General features: G+C 47.3%; 1 protein-coding gene and 1 long non-coding RNA gene across 2 annotated transcripts in view; one reads left to right on the top strand and one right to left on the bottom strand.

Annotated features, from left to right (window-relative positions):
• Positions 1-726, bottom strand: part of LOC129046463 (uncharacterized) — a 6194-nt gene extending 5468 nt beyond the window's left edge. The window contains exon 1 of the long non-coding RNA XR_008507849.2: positions 598-726. This is a non-coding gene — a long non-coding RNA (uncharacterized LOC129046463). The remainder of the gene's footprint in view (positions 1-597) is intronic.
• Positions 706-24111, top strand: NSUN4 (NOP2/Sun RNA methyltransferase 4). Its single transcript, XM_045897768.3, has 6 exons — positions 706-836; positions 5123-5466; positions 9728-9882; positions 12650-12810; positions 15609-15733; positions 16327-24111. The coding sequence occupies exons 1-6, from the start codon at positions 744-746 to the stop codon at positions 16601-16603; spliced, it is 1155 nt and encodes a 384-aa protein (XP_045753724.1). The 5' UTR covers positions 706-743; the 3' UTR covers positions 16604-24111.

The raw sequence follows: 24111 nt of genomic DNA, 5'->3' as shown, positions 1-24111 counted from the left end.
ACTGGTTTATTACTAAAGGATATAACTCAGGACAGTCAGGTGGAAGAGATGCATAGTGCAATGTATAGATAGGGAAAGGACATGGAGTTTCCATGCTCTCTCCCAGCACTTCGGTGTATTCACCAACCGGTAAGCTCCCAGATGATCATTTTTAAAAACACCTATCTGATCATATTCTTCCTTTCTACGGGCTCCCTATGGTGAAGTCAAGTTCTATGGCGCCTATAGCTTACACAATTCAAGGGCCCTCTTGGTAAGAAAAACAATACAATATTAAGGACAGAGCCTTGGAAGGGGCACTGGAAATAGGTTCTTCAAGCTTCGTTAGCTCCACTATAAATCCGCCTCTGCCCACAAATCTGTCCTCGTTTTTCTCTGCCTCAGGATCTTTCTGCTTGGAAGGCCCTTCCCGACCCTTTTTGCCTAGCTAACTCTTTCAGTACTCAACTGCCAGCGCCTAGTCCTCTCTGATCCCCCAACTGGGTTAGGGGCCTTTACGCAGTCTCTCCCAATGCTCCAAGCAGAGGCATCTTTCTGTGCGAGTGGTTCCTCTTTCCCAACACCCACAGAAGATCCCTGGCGGAGCGGGGTTTGCACCTGGTTTGTAAAGGTGGGCTGAACCCCGGAAGAGAGACCGCCGGAATTCCCTCCTATTTTCGCCCAGAGTGGCGCCACCACCTCTCCGGAACCCGCGGGTCCGCTGTTGCGGTTCAGGTCGGAATTATTCGGCGGTGCACGCTGATATGGCTGCGCTGGTAGTGAGACGAGTTCGGGACGTGCTGAAGCGTGCACACTTCGCGACCATCCCGCGGAGACATCGACATAAGAAGAAATGGGTAAGATCCGGCCGGTGGCCCAGGAGGGAACAGCGATAGCGGCCTTTTGCCGCCGCCCCTCGGGAAACTTCTCCAGCCCCGCCACTTCCCAACCCTCTCGGATGGGTTCACTGCTCCCGCCCCTCGGGAACGCCTTCGGCCTCTTTCCCCCGCCCCTCAGGGTGCGTCTCTAGGCTCCTCCCCTTCACATCTGTTACGTATTCGCGTCTATCGCCCTTTTATTTCGTCACAAAGCTTGGGCTGTCGCTCGGGTTACGTCTGAGCCCTCCCGACTCCGCCCCTCTAAGTTACGTCATCACCGCCGCCCTCATTCTTTCAGTTATGTCACCGCTTCTTGTTCCCCGGCTCTCGGTTACCGTCCCCTTGGCCCCCACTACCCCTTCCACTTCCCCTCCTCCCTCTCCGTCCCCTTCTTTCCTACCCCGTCCCCCCTTTCTCCCTCCCTCCATGACCTCTTCTCCGCCTTTCCTCCTAGAACTTTCAGCCCGGCCGCCCTCACCCCTCGAAAAATGTTTTAGCGACAACCCCTTCCTTCCTGGGTCTGCGCCGCCCTCCGAGAAAGGATTCAACCCCATCCTCACCCTCGAGCTGCCTCTGGTGTCCAGGAAAGGTTACAGCGATCACCCTGCCCACACTCCTGGCCTTTCCCCAAACTCAGGCAAAGGGTGCAGCGACTCCCCTCAACCCCTGGACTCTCCCCACTTCTCCAGAGACCCTTTCTCTGGCCTCACCTGTAGGCCAGGAATTTCTTCCCTAACCGCCACGCCCCCCTCCCTACCGCGACCGATTCCCTCCCCGCCCCCACCGCCCCCCTCTCCACCTTCACAGCCTCCCCTGCGCCCGGGGAGATGTTCGTTTGAACCATGTTCTCCACTCCTTGGAAGGCCTTTCCGCCGCGAGCCTATCCTCTCTGGTTCGACCCCTTCGAGCCCTTGTTTTGAGCGGTTCAGCCTTCTGGGGTCACCCCCTGTTCGTCCACGGAGCCCTTATTGCAGCTGGATCAGTCCCCCGAGAACACCGCATCCCTGTCCGCGAAGCCCTTGCATTGACCAGCAGGCTTGCCTCTGTTATTGTGGTGGATACCCTTCAGTCCTGGTAACCAGCCCGGTGACTTCCCCTACTCTCCCTCATCGGCCATTGGGAACCAGCCCCGTGACTTCTCCTGTCCTCCCTCATGGGCCTTTGGAAACTGGCCCCATGATTTCATCTTCCATCACTCCTGGGTCCCAGGGAACTTGCCCCATTATTTCACCTACTCTTACTCATAGGCCCCTGGGAACTGCCGTCGTTATTTCACCTCCTCTTGCTCACCGGCCGGTGGAAATTAGATCTGTAGTTTCCCCACCCCTTTCTTCCAGGGTTTTGGAAACTGCGCCCAGGGTCTCCCCTCTGCTCTGTCCCTGGTCCTCAGGCAGAAGTTACAATGACCCTCCACCTTCCCCTGCATCTTCCCCACACACTGGCAGCTTTTGCCGTAGCCACCTTAAGCCTCCGGACCCTTGTGAACCTAAACCACAGCTTGACCTGCCCCTTGGGAAAAATTGCTGTGGCTCCCCACTTTCTTCTCAGGCAGGCACATCTGGCTCTCCCAGCTCACGTCAGGAGGGCTCTTTTCACTATTCCCATTTTTCTCAAGAGGCTGCCCTTGGTAGCCCTTGTTGTGCCATCCGTCTACCTGCTAAGAGTACTTGTTCTCCTTGCTCACCCCAGTCCCAGGCTCCTGTGAAGCCTTGCTTTGAATCCATTTTCGCCTGGGAGACTGGTGGGAACTCTTGCCTCTTTGTAGAGCCAGGCACCACGATTTCTTGTCCCCCCTGTCCCCAGGAACCACCTCTTCCCCTGTCCTCTCACTGTCCTTATTCTGTCTTCTCCTTCCCTTCACCCTTGGGCAACCAGTTTATATCTCCACCCCAGTCACCCTCCCGCAGAGGCTATAACGAACCCCCTCTCCCTACCTCAGTTGGCCCACAAGTGAAGTCCCCCAAATCCTCAGAGTTAAAACAACCACATGCTCTCCACAGATGTCGCTCCCTGATCATCCCTCTCCAGCACACTCCTCTTGACCTGCCCAGGCCCCCTAAGGCCAGTGCTTCTCCTCCACCTCCCTCCTGCCCTTCTGGTCCTTCTTGTATGGTGACATCCATTACCACTTCCTCAAATCCCTGCCCCAAAGAACTTCCCCAAGGACCTGCCTTACCTACTGTGATCCCTAAAACCCTCAAACCTGTTCTCCCCACTTGTCTTCCCCTTCGCCTTCCTCTTTGTCCTGTCCCACCCAATAGTTATGTTCAGAGCACCTCCTATGGACTCCCCATAGGACCCCCGTGCAATACCCATATATATTCTGTGGTTCCCCCCACCTCTGATCCTTGCCCATTCCTCGGCCCCCCTCAGTGTCATAAACTGACCGTGGGGCCCCCCTGTGGCATCTATAGCACTCCCAGGGGCCCACCCCAATCTCATCGCCAGCCTGTACCACCTCCCTGTTCCACCCACATCTATTCTTTTATCCCTTTGCGAGCACCCTTTGATCCTCAAAGTTTACCCATTGTCCCCCAAGCCCGGTGCCACCCTGTGGCCTGTGACACCATGCCCTGTGGCCTCCATGTCTATTCTGTGGCTCCTCGAGGCTGCTGCAAAGAGCCCCCTCAGGTTCCCTATAGCTGTCCTTTGCCTTCTTCCAAGACTTCCAGCTGTAGCACTGATCTCAGCTGCAGTTCAGCTGTTGTTATCAGTGAATGCCAGAGTAGTGACAGCCAGAGCAAGAATACCCACCAAAGCAGAAATCGGGGCCGGAGTGAGAATAGCCACCACCCCAGCAGAAGTCAAAGTCAAAGCAAGAGTCTCGATCCTCAAAGAAGTCAGAGCCGGAACAGGAGTCCCAGTCGAAAGAGAAGTCAGAGCCGGAGCAATGGTCCCCACCAAAGCATAAGTCAGGATAAGAGCGAGAGTTCTCAGTGTAATGGAAATCAGGGCCAGAGTGAGAGTTCTCAACGTAGCAAAAGTCAGGGCACCGGCAAGAGTGCCCTCCGTGGTGAAAGTCGGAGCCGAAGTAAGAGTCCCCGCCACGGCAAAAGGCGGGGCCACGGCAGGAGTCCCCACCGTAGCAGGAGCCGGAGCAATAGTCCCTGCCCCGGCAAAGGTCATGGTCGGAGCAAGAGTCCCCGCCATAACAAGAAATGAGGGCCAGAGGAAGAGTTCTGACCAGACCAAAGTGTAGGCCAGAGCAAAATGAACAGACAGTAATAGGACTGCTAGCCCGACCGAGTGTCCCAGCTGTGGCTACAAGAACCTACCTGAGGACCCCTCAGCTGATGTCTTCATTTTCCTTTTAATCTGTGTTTATGCTCTGCATGCCTGAATCCTGTCCCTCTCTGCTACCCCCATAGAAGTCCCTGTTTTGGTTTATACCACAAGGTTTCTAGGAGTTCTCCTTATCCCACCTTCCTGGGCTCTAGGAACTCTCCCAAAATGACCCTCAACCCTGTTATTCTGAGCATTATGGTGTCAGTCACTGCATGACCTTAGGTAAGTTACCTTTATCTTTCCATCAAATGTGGAAGGTTGATATTTGTATCCCACTGAGCTGTCTTTTGTGGTGCTCACATAAGCTAGGAGACAAGAAAATGCCTTAGAAGACGGAAGGGCTGTTCAGAGAGAAAGCATCTTTTGTTTTTAAGGCTGAGGCTTCCCCCAGGGCCCTCATAGTTTCTTTTTCTTTTCTTTTTTTTTTTTTTTTAAAGATTTTATTTATTTATTTGACAGAGACAGAGACAGCGAGAGCAGGAACACAAGCAGGGGGAGTGGGAGAGGGAGAAGCAGGCTTCCCGCTGAGCCGGGAGCCCGATATGGGACTTGATCCCAGGACCCTGGGATCATGACCTGAGCCGAAGGCAGTTGCTTAACCAACTGAGCCACCCAGGCGCCCGGGCCCTCATAGTTCTTCCAACCTTCTGTAGACTCTCCTCAAAAGTCCTATCGTGAGCTTCCATTCTCTTAAGTTCTTCTTACTCCCAGGCCTCAAGGATTGCCCCCTTTCTTGGTGACCCGCACATGCCGTTGTGAGAGCTACAGCTTGCTTTCTCACAACCCTGAGACAGAAAGGCCAGCTCCCCACTACTTTTCTCTTTCATACTTCTTTTCTGGCGGGCAGAGGCAGGATGCAGAGGCAGGAGTGGGCAGTGGCTGGATCCGCGTTTGCTGCAGGGCTCTGAGGTATTGGTGAGGTCAGGTGGTAGGGGAGAGGCAAGACTGGAAGACCAATAAGCCTGTTCTTTTCCTTTCAGGCTGCCACGGAGCCCAAATTTCCTGCCACTCAACTGGCTCTGCAGAATTTTGACATGACTTACAGTGTGCAATTTGGTGATCTCTGGCCATCCATCCGGGTCAGTCTCCTTTCAGAGCAGAAGTATGGTGCACTGGTCAATAACTTTGCTGCCTGGGATCATGTGAGTGGTGAGCTGGAGCAACTGAGGGCCAGGGACTTTGTGAAGGAAGCCATTTCCCACGGGGAACTGGAGCCCGAGGGTGGCCAGACTCCAACTCCAACTCCAGCCTCCGGGGCCTACAGCCCGAACCTTCGATGCTTCACTTTTGCCAGAGGGGATGTCAGTCGGTTCCCTCCTGCCAGGTAGGATCTGGGTTGTCCTGAGTGTGCTGGAAGTAGACAGAAAGAGACCCAGCTCTTGTCCTGTTTCATAAGGATCATAATATTGCTGATATTTTTCGAGTGCTTATATATGCTAGGTGTTTTTCTAAGTGTTGTGTGTGCGTTATCTCCTTTTGTTCTGTCAACAGCCCTCTGAGGTAGGTAATCTTATTGTTCCTCTTTTACATTTGAGGAGACAGGTGCAGAGAAGTTAAGGTACTTGCTTGCTTTAGGTCCCTGAGAGAGCAAGTGGTACAGCTAGTATTTAGACCCAGGCAGGTTGATCCCAGAACCTGTTCTGCTCTGTTTTCCCCTATGGAAGACAGCCATCTCTAATTTGCGCACTTCCCGTGCCCTCTACAGTTAAAATGTGTATTATTTGCAACTGCTTTCTCATTTTGCCCTCTTAGCTCCCATCCAAGTGAGTAGGACAAGTAACCTCCTGGTACCAAAGAACGAGGGAGACTTACCTAGGGACACAAAGTTAGTACCAGAGGGGTTGGTGATGAGGGAACTTCTGGTCTTCTCATGCAGTGCTCAGCTGAAGCCTTCATGGAACTTACGGTCTAGTGAGGAAGACAATAGTTAAGAAACTATAATTGTGATAAGTGCTACGAAGGAAAAGTACAAGATGCTATGAAGTTTTATAATTAGGAGATCTAACCCAGTCTTTTCTGAGGAAATGAAATTTAAGCTAAGACCTGAAAATGAGTAGGAATTAAAGCTGGTGGCATGAGGGTGGGGATGGGGGTGCAAGGCTACAGAAGCTGGCAGAAGCCAGATTTTGAAGGTCTTCTAGGCCATGTGGGATTTTGGACTTTTTCTCTAAAAGAGAGAGGGAGCCATGAAAAGTTTTAAGGTGGGGAATGACATGACCAGATTTGAATTTTTAAAATTCTGGCTGCTGGGGCACCTGGGTGGCTTAGATGGTTAAGCATCTGCCTTCAGCTCGGGTCGTGATCCCAGGGTCCTGGGATCGAGCCCCACATCAGGCTCCTGGCTCAGCGAGGAGCCTGCTTCTCCCTCTCCCTCTGCCTCTCTCCCTGCTCATGCTTCTCTCTCTCTCTCTCTCTCTCTCTCTCTGTATCTCTGTGTCTCAAATGAATAAATAAAATCTTTAAGAAAAAAATTTAAAAAAAATTCTGGCTGCTGTGTGGAAAACAGATTGGAGGGGGCAAGGCTATGTATGACATATGAAATGGGGATGGAAATTAGGAAGCTTTTGCAATAGTTCTAGCTACTGGCTTGAGGGAAGGCTGCATGCTTAGGAAAACTAGGAGGTGAGGCTAGAAGAGTACGTGGGGGTGCTATGTGTGGGAATCTTGAATGCCAGGAACTTACAGGTTTAGAGAAGGGGATTTTCCTGATGGCCCAGGGTTGCTTATAAATGGCTAGACTTGCCAGGGCTGGATGGCTTCAGACCATGCACCCTTTAGTTCCATATTGCTGTAAATTGCCAAGATCTGTTCTAGAGAACCACTGGAAAGGATTTTTGAGTAGGGGAAAGGCAGTAATGCACAGTGGTTATAAGCATGGGATTTGGAGTCAAGAAAACCTAGATTTGGATTTTGCCTTCATCACTTATTGGGCATGTAGCTTTGGATAACTGACCCTTGGTTTCCTTATCTGGAAACGAATCTGGAAAATAATGGCACTGATACTCTAGCTCATGTGCCAGCTATTGTTCTAAGCACGTAACTTCTATTAATTCCTTTAATCCTCACAATCATCCTTTCTGGTAGGCACTCTTATTATAGACGAGGACACTGATGCACAGAGAAGTTGAGTAATTTGCTAAAGGCACACAGTTGTTGAGCAGCTGGGCTGGATCCAGATGGTCTGGCTCTGGAATCTGGGTTCTCCTGCCTCACAGGGTCCTAGTGAGGACTAAATGAAGTGATGTATCTGAGACACTAGTACAGCACCTACAGTATAGCACTCACAAACAGTATCTCTTACTGGTGGTATTCTTCTCATCAAAGTTATGCTTTAGGAAGATCATGTTAGTAAATTGGGGTGAGAGGGAGATAGATTGGGGCAGGGTTGGAGATCAATTTGGAGGCGCTGGTTTTAGGCAGAACTGTGGATGCAGCACCATGTGGTTTCCTAAGTTGCCTGAGGTGCTTGGCTTCTACTCAGAGAGGTTTGGGTTTCCTTCTTGTCTTGATAGGTTCCATATAAATCAAGGGAATCCTAATCTCCCAGGAGGTCAAGGATGTATTTACGGAGTCCAAGAATCTCCTGAAATTATCTGAAAAATTGTTGTGCCTTTTTTTTTTTGAAAGAGGGACTGTAACTTTCAGCAGATTTCAAAACTGAACCAAAAAAGAGTCGAGTGACACTTCCAAAAGGAAGGAACTGATGAGAATGGGTTTCATAGACCTGTGCTAGTGTGATAGGAATTCTGTGCTTTTCTCAGATTTCTTGTCATTCTCCATGAGGCATGAGGCACACAGTTTCAGGGACAATCCAAGTGTGATTCGATTTTGAAAATATCCCACCATACTCTGAGTCTACTTGTGAAGGTGTCACAACCTCAAACCTGGGGACTGTAGCTCTTGTAGTGGATCCTCAGTGGTACTATGTCTCATGTCTTGTCACATCTTTCTCCCAGAGCCTTCCTGTCAGGGCAGCAAGGATCAGGTTTCTGTCTCCTTGAGTCTGTCCCCAATGGCTGAGCTGTGTGTCAGGCAGGAGAATGGCTTATGAAAACTGGCCTGGGAGTGAGGAGTCCTGTGACCATTAGGTTGCTGTTGTCTGTTGTCTCTATCCACATGGTTCCTGCCTATCTTCTTATCACAGCCTTCTCACTTTGTCTATTTCTAATTTGTTCTTTCTAACCCACCTAGCTTTCTAAAACTCTATTCAGATGATCATGTCCCTTTCTTTACAAACTTTGGTAACTGCCTGCAGGTTATAGTCCAGACTCCTTAGGATAGGGTTTAAGGCTTTTTACAACCTGGCCTCTATCTGCTTTCCAACCTCAATCTCATTCACCTTGTATTTCTACTACACCAGATTTCTCACTGTTTCTGAAAGGAGCTATGAGTGTCCCTGCTTCCATGCCTTTGCTTGCTCTTTTTTCTGCTCTTGGAATGCTCCTGTTTCTTCCTCCCTTCCTCTCTTCTTCCCTTTCTTCCCCTTCCTTTACCTAATGAGGGCCTATTTCTTCATCAGGCCTGACTCAGGTGACTGTGAGAGGCACAATTAATGGTATTCTTCTCTAAACCCACAAACAATTTTGTGTCTTAATATGTAATCCAGTAAGACCGAGTTCCTCCTATATGCCAGGCGATGTTTTAGGTGCTAGGGTTATTATAGTCTCTGCCTTCATTCTAAAGAGGGAGGAGGAGGAGAGGACACACACACACACACATCTGTACATGTATATAAAGTGAACAATAAGGCTTTGAAGAAAAGTAATGTAACAGAGAGATAGGAGGTGATGGGAGTAGGGGTGCTATTTTTAGATAGAGTAGTCAGGGAATGCCAGTGCCTCTCTGATGAGATAACTTTTTGTGGAGAGAACTTTGAGGAGAGACTGAAAAAAGTGAGGAATCAAATCAGGGCTGTTTGGGGGAACAGCTTTGTGGGTAGAAAGTAGAACAGCTATAAAAGCCTTAGATTAGAGCATACCTGGCTTAATTAAGGAAGGGCAAGATGGCTAGCTTGGCTGGATTAGAGTGAATTGATATGTGGGGTTTTGTTTTGTTTTTAAGATTTTCTTTTTAAGTGATCTCTGCACCCAACATGGGGCTCAAACCCACAACCCTGGAGGCACCTCAGTGGCTCAGTAGGTTGGGCCTCAGGCTCTTGGCTTCAGCTTGGGTCATGATCTTGGGGTCCTGGGATTGGACCCCGCATCTGGCTCCGAACTCAGCGTGAGTTGGCTTGTCCCTCTCCTTCCCCCACTGCTTCTCCCCCCCCCCAATGCGTGCACTTTCTCTTCTTTCTCTCTAATAAATAAATAAAATCCTTAAACAAAACAAAACAAAAAAACCCACAACTCTGAGATCAAGAGTTGCATGCTCCACTGACTGAGCCAGCCAGATACCTCTCAATCTGTGTTTTAACTGGGTCACTCTGGCTGCAGTGTGGATGAATGAGTGAGTGAGTGGGTCTGAGAAATGAGTTTTTGCTGAATAGAACTCAGTAGCGCCTGAGGACATGGACTTGGTGGCCTTGACTTCCATTGGGTCTCCTGACCTAGAATTTGACTCTAAGGTGGTCTCCTCTCTTCTAGGCTTGGCAGCCTGGGTGTCATGGACTACTACCTGATGGATGCTGCTTCCTTGCTGCCTGTCCTGGCCCTTGGCCTGCAGCCTGGCGACACTGTGCTTGACTTATGTGCAGCGCCCGGGGGAAAGACACTAGCACTGCTTCAGACTGGCTGCTGCCGTAAGTCAGAGGCCTGGTGTCTTGGGCAGGGAGGGCTCCCTCCCTCACCCAGTCAGGGGCCTCCCGAATCGGATGGGCTCTCTGGTCCCAGGGTTAGAGGGGGTACAGTGCTCGCTTGCTAAGGTGGTGTATTTTTGTTTGCAGTTTTCTCCTCTCTTCCTCTGTCAGTTGGCCAAGGAATATTGCTGAGCCGAGCAAGGTCTCCGAAGGCAGATTAAACCAGGGCCCTGATCAATCTACGCATGACACTTTCATTCCTCTGTATCTGTTTACTTTTGTCTCTAAGGTTAGGTTCGTTTCCTTAGTCTGCCAACCAAAGCAGTAAGATCTGGCTGCAGCCACCCTTTATGGCTTTATGTCAGTCTTCCCCAGACTTTGTTTGCTTCAGCCACATTCTGCTACTCTCTGTTATTTGAATCAGCCTCCATCTTTTGCTCCTGTTCCATTTTCTCTCCAGAATACCCTCCACCCTATCCCAGCTGGCCTGCCTCTAGCCTTTTAGCTTTCGGCCTCAGCTCAAGTGTGCCACCTCCTGGAAGTCTCCCCTCATGACCTCTGTCGGCCGGTGGCAAAGCGTCGCCTGTGTCCTATGCTCCCGGGCCCGTGGGTGTCACCCTGGCAACCGTAGGCACATTAGCCTTGCACCAGAGCTTTACCGGGTACACATCGTCTCCCTCTTCAAGAATGAATTCCTTGGCGACAGGCCCAGGTTTTATTCATCTCAGTACTTGCAGCCCCCAGCCCGGGCCATGTGCACTATAAGTGTTCGGTTATCTACTGGCTGACGTCCTGCCTTAAAACAGGCAGCCTTTTTTCCCTGGAGACCGGAGAACTAGCCAGACGGGGGCTGTTGTTTTTCCACTCACCCTGGAGGTCAGTCAGGCTTCTCTTGCCTTATCCCTGAGCCTTTTTGGTGGGGCTCGCCCCTTCTCTTCCAGTTCTCGTCAGCCAGCTTGCACAGTTTGGGTTAGCTTCCAGCCTCATGGTTGGCCCTGTAGGTGATTGCAAGGTACCACATTTGATCTTACCTTTTGGAAGTGCAGAGGGAGAGGAGAAAAAATGTTGATAGGGTTTAATGAGTCCAGTGCAGGAGAGCCCAGCCTCTGTGCTGGGCTGTGCTGATCTGACTGAGTGCTGTGGGAATCCACGAGAAAGGGGATGAGTGAGGTGGGGTTACTTGGAAGAGGAGGAACTTGAACTTTTAACCCCTTTTAACCAATCTTTTCTTCCTGCCTTGAATTTGAATGTGATAACTGGAGTTCTAGCAGCCAAGAGGCAGGAGAAGAGCCAAGGAGAAGTCATTGAGAGTTGCTTTTCTAAGGTGTACTAAATTACCAGCACCTTGCCCCCTTCCCAGCTCCTTACCCAAGGGAGTCCTTCATCCCAGTGGAAGGAAGCAACTGAGTTTCCCTAGTTTAGCCCTCCTATTTTAGGGAGGGGGAAATTGAGTCCTAAAGAGATTAGATACTTTTACCTGAGTTGGAGATAGAGCCAGAACTGGAACCCAGCTTTTCTGTACTCCGTTCATGTCCTTCTGCAAATTCCGCTTGAGCAGAGAATCCGATTTTTACTTCTTTAAGTGCCCTCAAAAATTGAGACTCTATATCTTTGTGGGAACACTAAGCTGGCATGGTAGTGATCACTCCCATAAGGTATAAGGTATGCACTCTCTAGTTCTTCACCATAGTTCCTGCCTCTCCCTTTCACTTCATGACTCTGAGGCCAGGTATCAATCACAATTTATCATCAAGCTTGCAGTAATGTTTTCTCTTACAGTAGAGCCAAGAGCAAAGTGAACTATTTCTTGAACTTTGTGTCTGTCACAAAAGGGAAAGTAAAAGATAGATGGTGAATCAGTTAGGATTAGGTTTGCCATATACAATAGAAAATCAATGCACTGGCTTAAAGAAGGAAAGTTTTTCTCTCGTATATAAGAGAGCTGGGATATAGGCAGTCCAGGGCTGGTATGGAGTCTCCACAAACATCAGGGACTTGGGCTCCTTCTTTCTTTCTGCAGCCTATTTTATTTCAGGCTTCCATCCTCAGGATTGCCTCATGGTCCAAGATGGCTGCTAGAACTCCAGTTACCACATTCAAATTCAAGGCAGGAAGAAAAGATTGGTTAAAAGGGGTACATCTAATTGTGTTAGCTTCTTTTAAACATCTTCCCATAAGTCCCACACAATAATTATGCCTACAATCATTGACCAAAACTTAGTCATAAAAGGAGGCTAAGAAATGGGGCACATTGCTCCCCTCTCCCTCAAATAAAATTGGAGTTCTATTACTAAGGAATGAGAGGGAAAAAAATTTTGGTAAATAATGTGTGGTATCTTCCAAAAACGAAGAGAGAGACACATTTCAAAAAAGTAGGAGAGAGCATACTTATTTAGAAATATTCATACTTGGTCTACTTTATTTATTTATATATCCTCTCTGGCCTGGGTTTGTGGTTGCCTTTGCAACCCCTGCTTTAGAGTGTCTAGTACTGTGCCATGTACATAATAAACATGTCTTCTCCACTTGCCTCTGCCCCTGGGGTCTGCATTGATTGGCTATGCCCAATAATTGGTCTGACTCTCCATCAGCACCATTGCTGGTGGGATGTTTCGTTGGGGCATGGCCTTGAAGTTTCTTTATTCTCACAGGCATAAAATGTCCCTACTACCCACAACCATCTATAGATTCAGTGCAACCCCTATCAAAGTTCCAATGGCATTTTTTTCCAGAATTAGAAAAAACAATGCTAAAATTTATATTCCCACAGGCAATCTCGCTGCCAATGATGTGTCCACTTCTCGAACAGGCAGACTACAGAGGGTCCTTCACAGCTATGTGCCTCAAGATATCAGGGATAGAAATCGAGTTCGAGTCACCTCATGGGATGGCAGGAAGTGGGGAGAACTGGAGGGGGACACCTATGACCGGGTGAGTGATTCCTGACCTGAGACATCCAGCTAGCCAAATCTGGCCTTCCTGTCCCAGCTCCAGGTCCTCAGCAGGTAGGATCCAGCCCTCCATATTTGAGGATGGAGGGCCATTTCTGGACCTGGCCACCTCTCCATGGGTGATTGGGAGAACACAGCCATCTGCACAATCGTTGGTGGTATCTTCATTAGAGACAATTAGCAGGAAAGAGTTTGAACCTGACTGAGTGGGAAAAGGGTTAGTAGACTTATTTTACTTCTCAACTCACTTGGTTGCTCAGAAACCCTGATTAAAATAAATATGAATAAGCTAATTTATTTTTGAATATTAACACAGCACATGGTGCAAAATTCAGAAGGTGCAAAAGGGTATCTAGTGAGAAGTATGCTTCCCTTTTACTCCTGTCTCACAGCCATCCTTCCTCTCCCCACAGATGACCATTGTTTATATTTTCTTCTGTATCCTTTAAGATGTATCCTTTGTGGATATACAAATACAAATGTATGTGGTTCTTTTTTTTTAGAGAGAGAGTGTGGGCACATGTGTGCATGCAAGCAGGGCAAGGGGCAGAGGGAGAGAGAGAATCTCAAGCAGGCTTCACACTCAGCCCAGAGCCTGATGCAGGGCTTGATCTCACAACCTTGAGATCATGACCTGAGCTGAAACCAAGAGTCAGATGCCAAACCGACTGAGCCACCCAGGCGCCCCAATGTATGTGTATTTTTGAAAAAAGGAGTGGTGGTGTATTAATTTCACTATTTGAACTTTGTAGTTTTTTCATTTAGTAATGTACCCTGAGGTTCAGTCCTTTTAAGTTTTATGCTTTTTAAGTACCATTGCTGGAAAACAGTTTATATACATCTAAGATTTTTATTTATTTATTTTTTTTTGCATCTAAGATTTTGACAGAGTGTACTAAATCACTCTCTGTGGAGGCTCCATCGGCTTCCTTCCTACTGGTAACGCGGAAGAGTTCCATGTCCTCATATCCTGCCACCACTGGTGTTCTTAAACTTTTTGGGTTTTGCCAACTGATAGCATCTAATTTATATTCTCTTATTATGAATGATGTTGAAAGTCATTCCCTAGGGCGCCTGGGTGGCTCAGTTGGTTAAGCGACTGCCTTTAGCTCAGGTCATGATCCTGGAGTCCCTGGATCGAGTTCCGCATCGGGCTCCCTGCTTGGCAGGGAGTCTGCTTCATCCTCTGACCCTATCCCCTCTCATGTGTTCTCTCTCTCTCATTCTCTCTCTCTCAAATAAATAAATAAAATCTTTAAAGAAAAAAAAAAAGAAAGAAAGTCATTCCCTATCTTTAAGTTATTTGCATTTTCTTTTAATTGGCGTATTCTAAAAGTATTTATTAAAACATATACTTCTTTTTTTTTTTTAAGATTTTTTTTTTTTTTATTCATGAGAGACAGAGCGAGAGAGAAAGGCAGAGGGAGAAACAGGCTCCCAAGGAGCAGGGAGCCCGATGTGGGACTCGATCCCAGGACCCTGAGATCATGACCTGAGCCGAAGGCAGATGCTTAACCATCTGAGCCACCCAGGCGCCCTAAAACATATACTTCTAAAAATATAAAAAAAAATATATAGCTCTTGTCACTCTATTGTCATCTGACTTGATCTAATCTGTCTAGTTCTCACCATTCTGGCTCAACCACTCTAAGAAATTGAAAGACCAAGGCTTATAGAATCTTGGATAGGCTTAAGAGGCCTGCTTCTTGCCTGTGTAGGAATCCCCAGTTCAGCTTTTTTGACATGGAGACAGCAGAACGGAGTGGATAGAGCATGACCTCTGCTGTCCACCTAACCCGTGTCTGTACCACAGGGCTGCCACTTACTGACTTTGGGCAAGTTGCTTCCTCTTACTGAAATTTCAGCCTCTTCATTTGTAAAGTAGGGAATATTGCTATGTAGGACTATGCAGATGATTCACAGAGCGTGTTTGAGGAAAGCACTTAGCACAGTACCTGGCCATGAAGATTAGACCCCTAGCTGTCATCGTTACTCAGCCTGTGCTTGCACGCTTCCATAATCATTATTAATTTACTTGGAGTTTCTGCTTAACTAAAATTCACAGATCTCTTCCATAGATGATTTCTTTGGAAACATAAATTATAGAACTTTTTCTTTTGTTTTAATTTTTGTTTTTGTCTCTTGTGCCTAGCACAGAGTATAGGCTCTTAGTGAATGCATGAATGATTTTATATTTCTCACTTTAAAACTTTTCCATATTGGATATGATGTTTCAGCATAAAATAATTTTGAGTCCTGATCCTGTTATTCAGTCTATTAGCTACCTTCTGGGCATTCTATCACCTGTAAATTGGATGTTTCATTCAAATAGCTAAGGACAGAGCCAAGGACAGAGCCCTAAAGCATGAAAGACTTCTTTCTAGGAAGCACCTGGCTGGCTCAGTTGGTAGAACACGGGACTCTTGATCTCAGCATTGTAGGTTCGAGTCCCATGTTGTTGGGTGTAGTGATTACTTAAAAATAAAATCTTAAAAAGGAAAAGAAAGACTTCTTTCTAGGTCTATATCAGTTAATTTAATTGTAGTTATTTGGGTATTGGCTTTGGCTTTTTGACCAGCCATGAGTATACCTAAATATACCATTTTCCCACTCATTATTTCACAGTTGTCTACCAGGTTAAAATGAGAAGCTTTGTCAGATACTCTGCACCGGAAGGATGGGCAGAGGGAGCACTGTGGAAAACCTCTCAGGGCAAGGGCCCAAGGGAGAGAGCGTGTAAGGAGCTCTAATACTGTGCCCTTTACCACCTCTGGGCAGGTGCTGGTGGATGTGCCCTGTACCACAGACCGCCACTCCCTTCACGCGGAGGAGAACAACATCTTTCAGCGGTCGAGGAAGAAGGAGCGGCAGATGTTGCCTATGCTTCAGGTGCAGCTGCTCGCGTGAGTAACAGATTTACCCACGCTCTCGACTTCGTGCCACAGTGTTCCAGGGGGCTGGTCGCCTGGGGGATCGGAAGCTCTTGCCACAACCATCGTCCCCAGAAGGGTCTTCTGATCGAGGAACTCCCTGGAGGAGACAGACATGATAGGAGGGTCCTCTGGAACATGAAAACCCTATGTGGTAGGACACACATAGGGTGGGCCGCACAGATTCATTTACGTTGCCTTACCTCCATGCTAGTCCTAGTCCCAGTGAGTAGCACAAGTTTGAAATCTTGAAAAAAGTGACTGAAGTCGAGGCCCTGTAGGGCTGGTAAGGACTCAGTGCATCGCTAGCTAGCGTCAGCGTTTGGACCATAAGCAGAGTCAGAGTTCAGGGGATTGCTTCTGGCGGAGAGCCCATGGAGTAAGGTTGGGTTGCTCTCTGCCTTGAGAATGACTCTTCTGGTGTATCTATGTGGAAGGGACTTCAGAAGCTAACACAGCTGCCCATCCCACAGTAGACTCCAATATCCATGCTTCCAGCTCCCCCTGTTGTCCTTCTGCTTCTGGGAAGCTCATTAGTCACTGCTTTTCTCTCTTTCTGGTTTCAGGGCTGGACTCCTTGCCACCAAACCAGGAGGCCATGTTGTCTATTCCACCTGCTCACTCTCACACTTACAGAACGAGTATGTGGTGCAAGGCACCATCGAGTTCCTGGCCAATCAATACAGCATCAAGGTTCAGGTGGAAGACCTGACTCACTTCCGAAAGCTTTTCATGGACACATTTTCTTTCTTCCCATCCTGCCAGGTTGGGGAGCTGGTAATCCCAAACCTCTTGGCCAATTTTGGGCCTATGTACTTTTGCAAAATGTGTAGGCTGACATAGCATCACCCTGTTCCCGAAGTCCTGGTGTAGGAGGGTGAAGGGTATACTCCCGTGGAGGCACCAGAAACTGAGACCCGTGGCAAAGATGCACTCTGGGTCCTATCTCCATCCTGTTCAAGTCTTTCTATAGACAGTTTTCAGCGTTAGAAAGTAGGAGTTTTTCTGTCCTGCTGTCCAGTTGTGAGAGCATCAGCAGGTTTCTAACTCACTTATTATACCCTCTCCCCCCATTTCTAAGCCTGTGCTAAAGGTTCCTGCCCCATTAAGAGCTGAGAAGGAGGAGCCAGTGAGCAGGCCCACACTTTAAGCTGTAAACTTGGGAAGAAGCATTTAGCCAATAAAACTGTTGAAGCTCCATAGAGCTGGGGCTGTAGTTGGGGCCTCCTGTCAGTCCAAGTACTGTTAGTGCCGTTTGTACCAGCTGCCATTACTGAGCACCAGCTCCTAGGGCCCCAGTGCCCAGGAGACCTCTTGGTGGCAGCCTGGTGGCAGACCTCTGGTGACAGAGCACCTCTCACACTTGAAGTGAGTTCTGCGTGTGATCAGTCCTCAGCAACCGATGGGCCCAAACACGCCTCCGTAGTTCCTTCAGACAGCCCCCGATCAAATTTAAGGAACAAGCAACTAAAAATGTTAAGCCAATCATGATAATCCGCTTCCTAGCGCTGAGAAAGCTCTCCCGAGCTGCGTCCTTGCAGCCGCTCCTGCCGCCCACATCACTGCTGCCCCGGGTGGCAGGGGAAGCTGCCCAAACCACAGGGCTGTGATCCTCTCCTGGGCGCTTCTGCCGTCGTTCATCCCTGTAGCAGGTGTTCCTGGAGCTCCTGTAGGACAGGTAGCCGGGGAGCTGTTGGAGGTGTAGCGGCAGTTGGGACCGTGGGAGATGAGACTCCTCGTCCTCCTTCATGGCAGCTCTCCTCCTTTTGCTTTCCGAGCACCTAGGCATCTGATATCTTTTTCTGTTATATTATGCTTTTTGTTTTGTTTTTCTTGTTCCTGGTCTGTGGCTGAGCCCTGGTTCTAGTTGTTTGGCCTAGCCCTCGGTCCCTCGGAGCTCTTCCCCAGCAGCACAGGGCCTCCCCTCCCTGAGGGTATGAGGTTTGGGGCAATATTACATCATTCTGACTGCATGCTAATTATGTTGTCTTTGTCACTCTAACATAAAGAAGGTAATCCCTTAATGGCAGGGATATTAAAAATTGCTTATGGTCACTTGTAAATTATTGCTTTTTTTAATGAAAAAAATAATTTTTCTTCCTGAGAAACTGGCCTTTGTGCAGAAAAGGGAGCATAATTTTAGAATACTTATGTTCTTCGTTTTCTTTCTTTTTCCCTCCTCTTTCTTTTTCCCTCCTCTTCTTTCTCTCACTCATTTTGTTCTTTATGCCTTTCCTGCTAATGGTATTAGAGGTGTCAGCTGAGAAGGATTTTGGATAAGGTTAAGCCTTCTCTTTTCTTGGGATTTGCGTTGTAACTGAGTGCCCTGAAACATCTTTCAGACTCCAAGTCCAGTGAAGCTAGGAAGATGGAGCTCCAGGGAGTAGGACTTCAATTAGCCTCCATGTGTGGTATGTGGCCCCGGCCTGCTGTTTACTCTCAGTATTGGCTGAGGCTGGGAGGCCTCAGGCGCCTGGGTTTCTGCCCTTGGCCTCCTGGGTATCCAGCCTGGTGCTAACAATGCTAAAAGCAGTGCTAATTCAAGATTGGGTCTCCTGCCCCTGGGGTCCCAGTCTAACTGGGGACAGACTGACTCAGGTTGGAAAGGCAAAGAACTACTTTGGAAAAAAGTTTGATTATCTCCTGTAATTGAACATCTACTTACTCTACAGCGCAGTTATTCCAATACTAGGGATAAATCCAAGAGAAACTCATACATGTACACCAGAAGATTTGTACAAGATTGGTTCATAGCAATCCCCAAAGGAAACGCAAATGCCCATGAGCAGCTGAGTGGACAAATAAACTGGAATATTCACACAATGGCATATTATATGGCTGTCAAATGAAGCACAGTGATACAAAACAGTATGGATGAACCTTTAAAATAAAATATTAAATGAAAAAAGTTCAGTCCCAAAAGATTAAATGTAGCATGATGCCATTTAAAAAAAAAAAAGGAAAACATGAAAATTTGTTACTATTTGCAGACAATATAATTGATAATTTTAAATGTACTGTTTAATGAATTTTGATAATTATATATAATAATATAATCACCATCACCATCAAAATATAGAAAGTAATTCTATCTTCTAAAAAGCTTCCTTGGGGCACCTGGGTGGCTCAGTTGGTTAAGCATCTGCCTTCGACTCAGGTCATGATCCCGGGGTCCTGGGATCGAGCCCCGCATTGGAACTTGCTCATAGGGGAGCCTACTTCTCCCTCTGCCTGCTGCCCCCCTACTTGTGCTCTCTCTTGTCAAATAAATAAATAAAATCTTTACAAAATAAAAAAGATAAAAAGCTTCCCAGTGCTCCTTTGCACTCAATCCCCTTCCCCCATCCTTGGCCCCAGGAAATCACTGCTTTCTGTCACTAGAATTTAGCCTAGTCTAGAATTCCTAATGTGCCATTTAAAGTCTGAAGCTCCCCTGATGACTCCCAGGGTCACTTCCTTTACTGGTTTACTTATGGTGAATAAGTTAACATTACTAATGGTTTATAACTGGCCTAACGGGTTACGTGTTTCTGGCTTGATTACATGGCCAGAGTAGCATAAAAACCCTTCCGTGAACTTCTAATTTGAGCTCTCCCAAAGCCAAGATTCCTTACGCAGATCATAGTGATTCAAACAAAAGATAGAATGCTCTGTTGCACATCCTTGCTAATACTTGGTATTGTAAGTTTTAAACTATATTCCAGTGGGTGTCTCTGAGTATCTCATTGTGGTTTTAATTTGTATCTCTGTCATGTTTTAGAGTTAAATACAACTAAGAATTCAAAAACTTTTTTTTTTTAAAGATTTTATTTATTTATTTGACAGAGAGAGAGATAGCGAGAGCAGGAACACAAGCAGTGGGAGTGGGAGAGCGAGAAGCAGGCTTCCTGCCGAGCAGGGAGCCCGATGTGGGACTCGATCCCAGGACCCTGGGATCATGACCTGAGCCGAAGGCAGACGCTTAACGACTGAGCCACCCAGGCGCCCTCAAAAACATTTTTAACAAACACATATGCCATAAAACTATGTAAAAAGGACGGAAGGGTTCTCACTGTGGGATTCAGGATAATGGTTCCCACAGGTAAGGGGGACAGGATGGAGCCGGAGGGAACATATAGTTAGATTAGGTTATTGTCAACTGAATGAGTGAAAAGCTATGCATAAAAGTATGTTGTACATGATAAAAATGTGTCATGAAAAAGGATTTTGATTAATCCAATTTTGTGCACATGATGACCAAAAAAATAGAGGGGTAGAGAACCAGCTCACAAAGTATAATAGTGCTGAATGTGGCTTGATAGGGGCTGTGGGAGGGGCTATATCTGGAGACCTGGAAGCTTAGCTATGTTGCCTCAGTCTTCCTCGTGGGTTCCCCTTTCTGTGTGACATACAATAGCCCATCCTTGGCAGAGGACCAAGTGTTGGGACAGTCATGGGTCACATTAGAGAGATGGTTTGGGTCTGTGGTTTTCACCTTGTTGGGGGGTAGGGGTCATAAATCTGTCTGAGAGACTGGTAAAAGCTTTGGCAGTCTCAGGGGAAGAATGCATTTTACACACAATCCCGGGGTTTGGGCGCTTCCTACAGACCATCTGCAAACCCCAAGTTAAAAACCTTTAGGGAAAAAAACACCAAAAACTTTGGATTAGAAGGTCTCAGGATTTGAGGGTCTTTAGAGGAGGGCAAGGGGGGGCAGGCAGAGCCCCAGTGGCTAACTCCAATCACCACTTTCTCTTCTGCCAACTTGCTCTTCCTCACTGTGTGCGTTCCTCACCTCCCAACACAGCGCCACCATGGGCCCTGCTGCCCAAGCCAGAACCGTGGCTGCCCTTGACGCCTCATTCCTAACAGCAGTGGTGGTGATGGCTACTGCGTGTTGAGCAGTTGTCTATCCCAGACTGATGCTAAGCATTGTTTTATAGGCATCCTTGTTTCTTACCCTCACAAAAACCCTGAGAGATAGGTACTCTTTTTAGTTCCATTTCATAGATAAGGAAACAAGCTTGGACCTCTTAAGTAACTTTTTTTTTGGTCTTTTATCCTTTTAATCAAAAAACTTTTACAACACATATTTTGATACATAATTTGTTAGGGAAGCAACAATTGTCTAATTGTGGATATGACTTTATGTACATTTCAGTTTTTAGGTAAAATATGGGGATGTCCTTATCTCACCAGTGACTTTCCTTAAGTAACTTTCTTCCATAGATAATTTACTCATTTTTTAAAAAAGATTTTATTTATTTATTTGAGAGAGATAATCTTCAGTAATCCCCCTAACAAAATGTTTGCCATATTCTCTAACCCATTGTATGCTTGACTCTATGTGCTGATATAAAATGGTATTATGTCTGATTGCTAATGAGTCTGGGTTTATTTTTAAGTTTTTTTTTCCTTCAAAAAGCCAAATTGTATGTATGTATGTATGTATTATTTTTTTTTATTTTTCACCCAGTTACCCCACCCCCCACCCAGACCACTCAAGTAACTTTCAAAAAATTACACACAATCAGAAATTTCTTTCTTGATCCCTCTAAAGCAGTCTGAAAGAGGTCTAGTATGCTGAAGCGTAGAAGGGGATGGTTGTGGAATCCGAGGTTAGAGAAGCAGGCAGAAGCCAACTGCTCCAGGAGTAGGTGTTTTGTCCTGAGTAACTGGAAACCATCATAGGATTTTTAAGCCAGAAAATGATCTGATCAGATTTCCGTGGGCCTCCTACTGGGAATATGATTATCAATAGTATTTGCTGAATGAGGAAATTAGATAGCTGGCTGAACAAAGCATGCTTCTGAAGGTCAGTCCCCTCCTTCAGCTTACTCAGCCTTCATTTCTTTGAGTAAATGGGAATTGCTGAATGCCAAGCAGCTCAGACTGCATTTTGAGGTGACACATTAGGAGGCACGTTGGCAAATGGGTAGAGCCTGAGGAGGGTGACCAGGACAGAGAGGAAACTGAAAGTCTCAGCCTGGGAAGAGGAGTTGAGGGAATTGAGAGTATTACACCAGGAGAGGGGAACACCTGGGCGAGAGAGATGGCCTCTCTCAATAGGACTGTTCTGAGGCAGGGTGGGCAGAGGTATTTTGAGTGTCCCCAGGGGCAGAGCTGGGGCCAGTGGAAAGAAGGTGTAGTGGGCCAGATTGCAGGTCACCATAAGAAATCTTTAGTGTTTTTTTTTTTTTTCCCTAGATTTTATTTTTAAGTAATCTCTACACCCAACATGGGGCTCGAACTCACAACCCCAAAATCAAGACTGGTCTCCACAGACTGAGCCAGCTAGTCACCCCTAAGTTAGTGTTTTCTGAATTATGCTTCACAACCATGATACATCAATGGCCATGAAATCAGTTTTATGGGTATGGAGAGCAGTAGGACTTTTCACAGATACCTAGTTACTCATCCTCCTGGGCCCTTGGCAGAGTTGCCTTCCCCACACTCTCTGCAGTTAGGCATGGCCATGTGACTTGCTTTATGAAATATTAGCAGAAATTTTTTTTTGGTAAGATTTTATTTATTTGACAGAGACACAATGAGAGAGGGAACACAAGCAGGGGGAGAGGGAGAAGCAGGCTTCCCGCTGAGCAGGGAGCCCGACGAGGGTCTCGATCCCAGGACCCTGGTATCACGACCTCAGCTGAAGGCAGATGCTTAACGACTGAGCCACCCAGGCGCCCCAGAAATATTGTTTTTCTTCCACATTTCTGGATGAAAGCTTTGAACGTGAGCATCAGATTTGCTGTGTCATTCCCACCATGGGAACGTTGGTTGAGATGGAAGCTGCATTGGCTTGAGTACCCTGGTGACTGTGTTGAGCAGAGCCCCCATGGACCTGCATGACACATGTGGTGAGAGTGAAAAATAGCTGTGGTTGTGTGAAGCCACTGAGAATTTGTGTTGTGACTGAAGTAGAACTTAGTCTATCCCGACTGATGCAGTGGGCATAGACCAGCTCTGCATTTTTAATGAAAAAGAATAGAAAAAATACCAGATGCACCCCAATGTGTAGTGACAGCAGATCAGTGGTTGCCTGGGTGGGCTAGGGGGAGGATAAGATTGGGGAGTGAAGACAAAAAGAATAAATAGATAAAATATGAGAGGGGCTTGGATGGATCCATGATGATAATGTGCTGTACACTGAGGAGTGTGATGAACTCAATCATCTGTACCTGAGGGAATGAATGAAAGACTGAACAGACCATTGGTCAGTAAAGGTGCTAGTAGTGTAAGTTACCTAGGGAGTTGAGTGGGATGGCCTCCCGGGACGACTTTCCCCTGATCCAGAGAGCTGAATGGTCAGGAGGGGGAGTGTGACCAAGAAGTGGGCAGGTAATTTGGGACTCCTACAATATCAATGTCCTTTTCTCTCCCCGCCTCCCCTTTTTGTTTGTCCCAACAGACCAGAGTCACTCAGCTCCTTTCTGTTCTGTTCCTTTCAAGCCCTGATGCCTTTAGTGGTTGCCCTTCCCAGATTGGGGCACTTTATTTCCAGAGTAGTTCTTCAGACTTGAACCTGGACTGTTACTTTATTTATTGAAGAGGGTAAGGAGAGGCCCCAAAGTCGAAGCAGTTCCAAGCAGTACTCTCTGTATTCCCATGATGGTCCTCATGGCCCAGTCCTACTTGGATCTTCCCCAGAGCTCCCCTAGGGAAGACCTTGGCTCCCTCTGGTGTCTTGAACTGCTTCTCCTTTTCCTTCAGTTTGATATCACCTGCTTTCGATCTTCTAAGAATTTTACTTTTTTTTTTTCTGGTTTGCCAATAAATAGCTCGTTTTTCTTCTAAAAATACTTTTTTCTGTTATTTTAATGGAGAAGGTAATTGTGTGCTTTACCTGCCATCTGGAACCTGAGGCTTCTGAATTGGGTCTTAAAGAATGAATAGAAGTTTGCCAGGCATTGTGTGTTGTAGGGTTGGGGTGGTTGGAAGAAGAGTATGGAGGAACCCTGGACATGAGATGTCAAGGAAAATAGTGTGTCCAAAGGCACAGGACAACACTGGGGCCTAAATTGTTTGAGGAAGGCTGGGAAGTTAGCTAGGACCTTTCTTCATACTCGTGCTCATTCCAACAGCCTGCCAGGACCATTAGATCACTGAGCTTTAACCCTATCTGTATGTTCACCCAACCCACAGAACCAAATGTGGGCATCTGCCAGAACCGTGGGCTTAGATGCCGCTGTTTGTGAAGGAAGTTCTAAGCAGGCTGTTGCCCGCTAGAGAAGCCAGAGGGCTTGACAGTTGCATGCCCAGACTGCCCGCACGGTAACATCAGTCACTGCAGACAGCAGCTCTGCCCCTGCCGGTTTCAAGGGAACTCACGTTGGTGGAGCCAGGAATCACACAGGTTCTAGCCCTGG

Source organism: Mirounga angustirostris, unplaced genomic scaffold, assembly GCF_029215605.1.
Source record: "Mirounga angustirostris isolate CCGP_5_RB_7025 unplaced genomic scaffold, mMirAng1.0.hap1 SCAF_4, whole genome shotgun sequence".
In the NCBI taxonomy this organism is placed as follows: domain Eukaryota; kingdom Metazoa; phylum Chordata; class Mammalia; order Carnivora; family Phocidae; genus Mirounga; species Mirounga angustirostris.
Note: the sequence above shows the minus strand (reverse complement) of the source record. Positions and strands in the feature narration are given on the sequence as shown.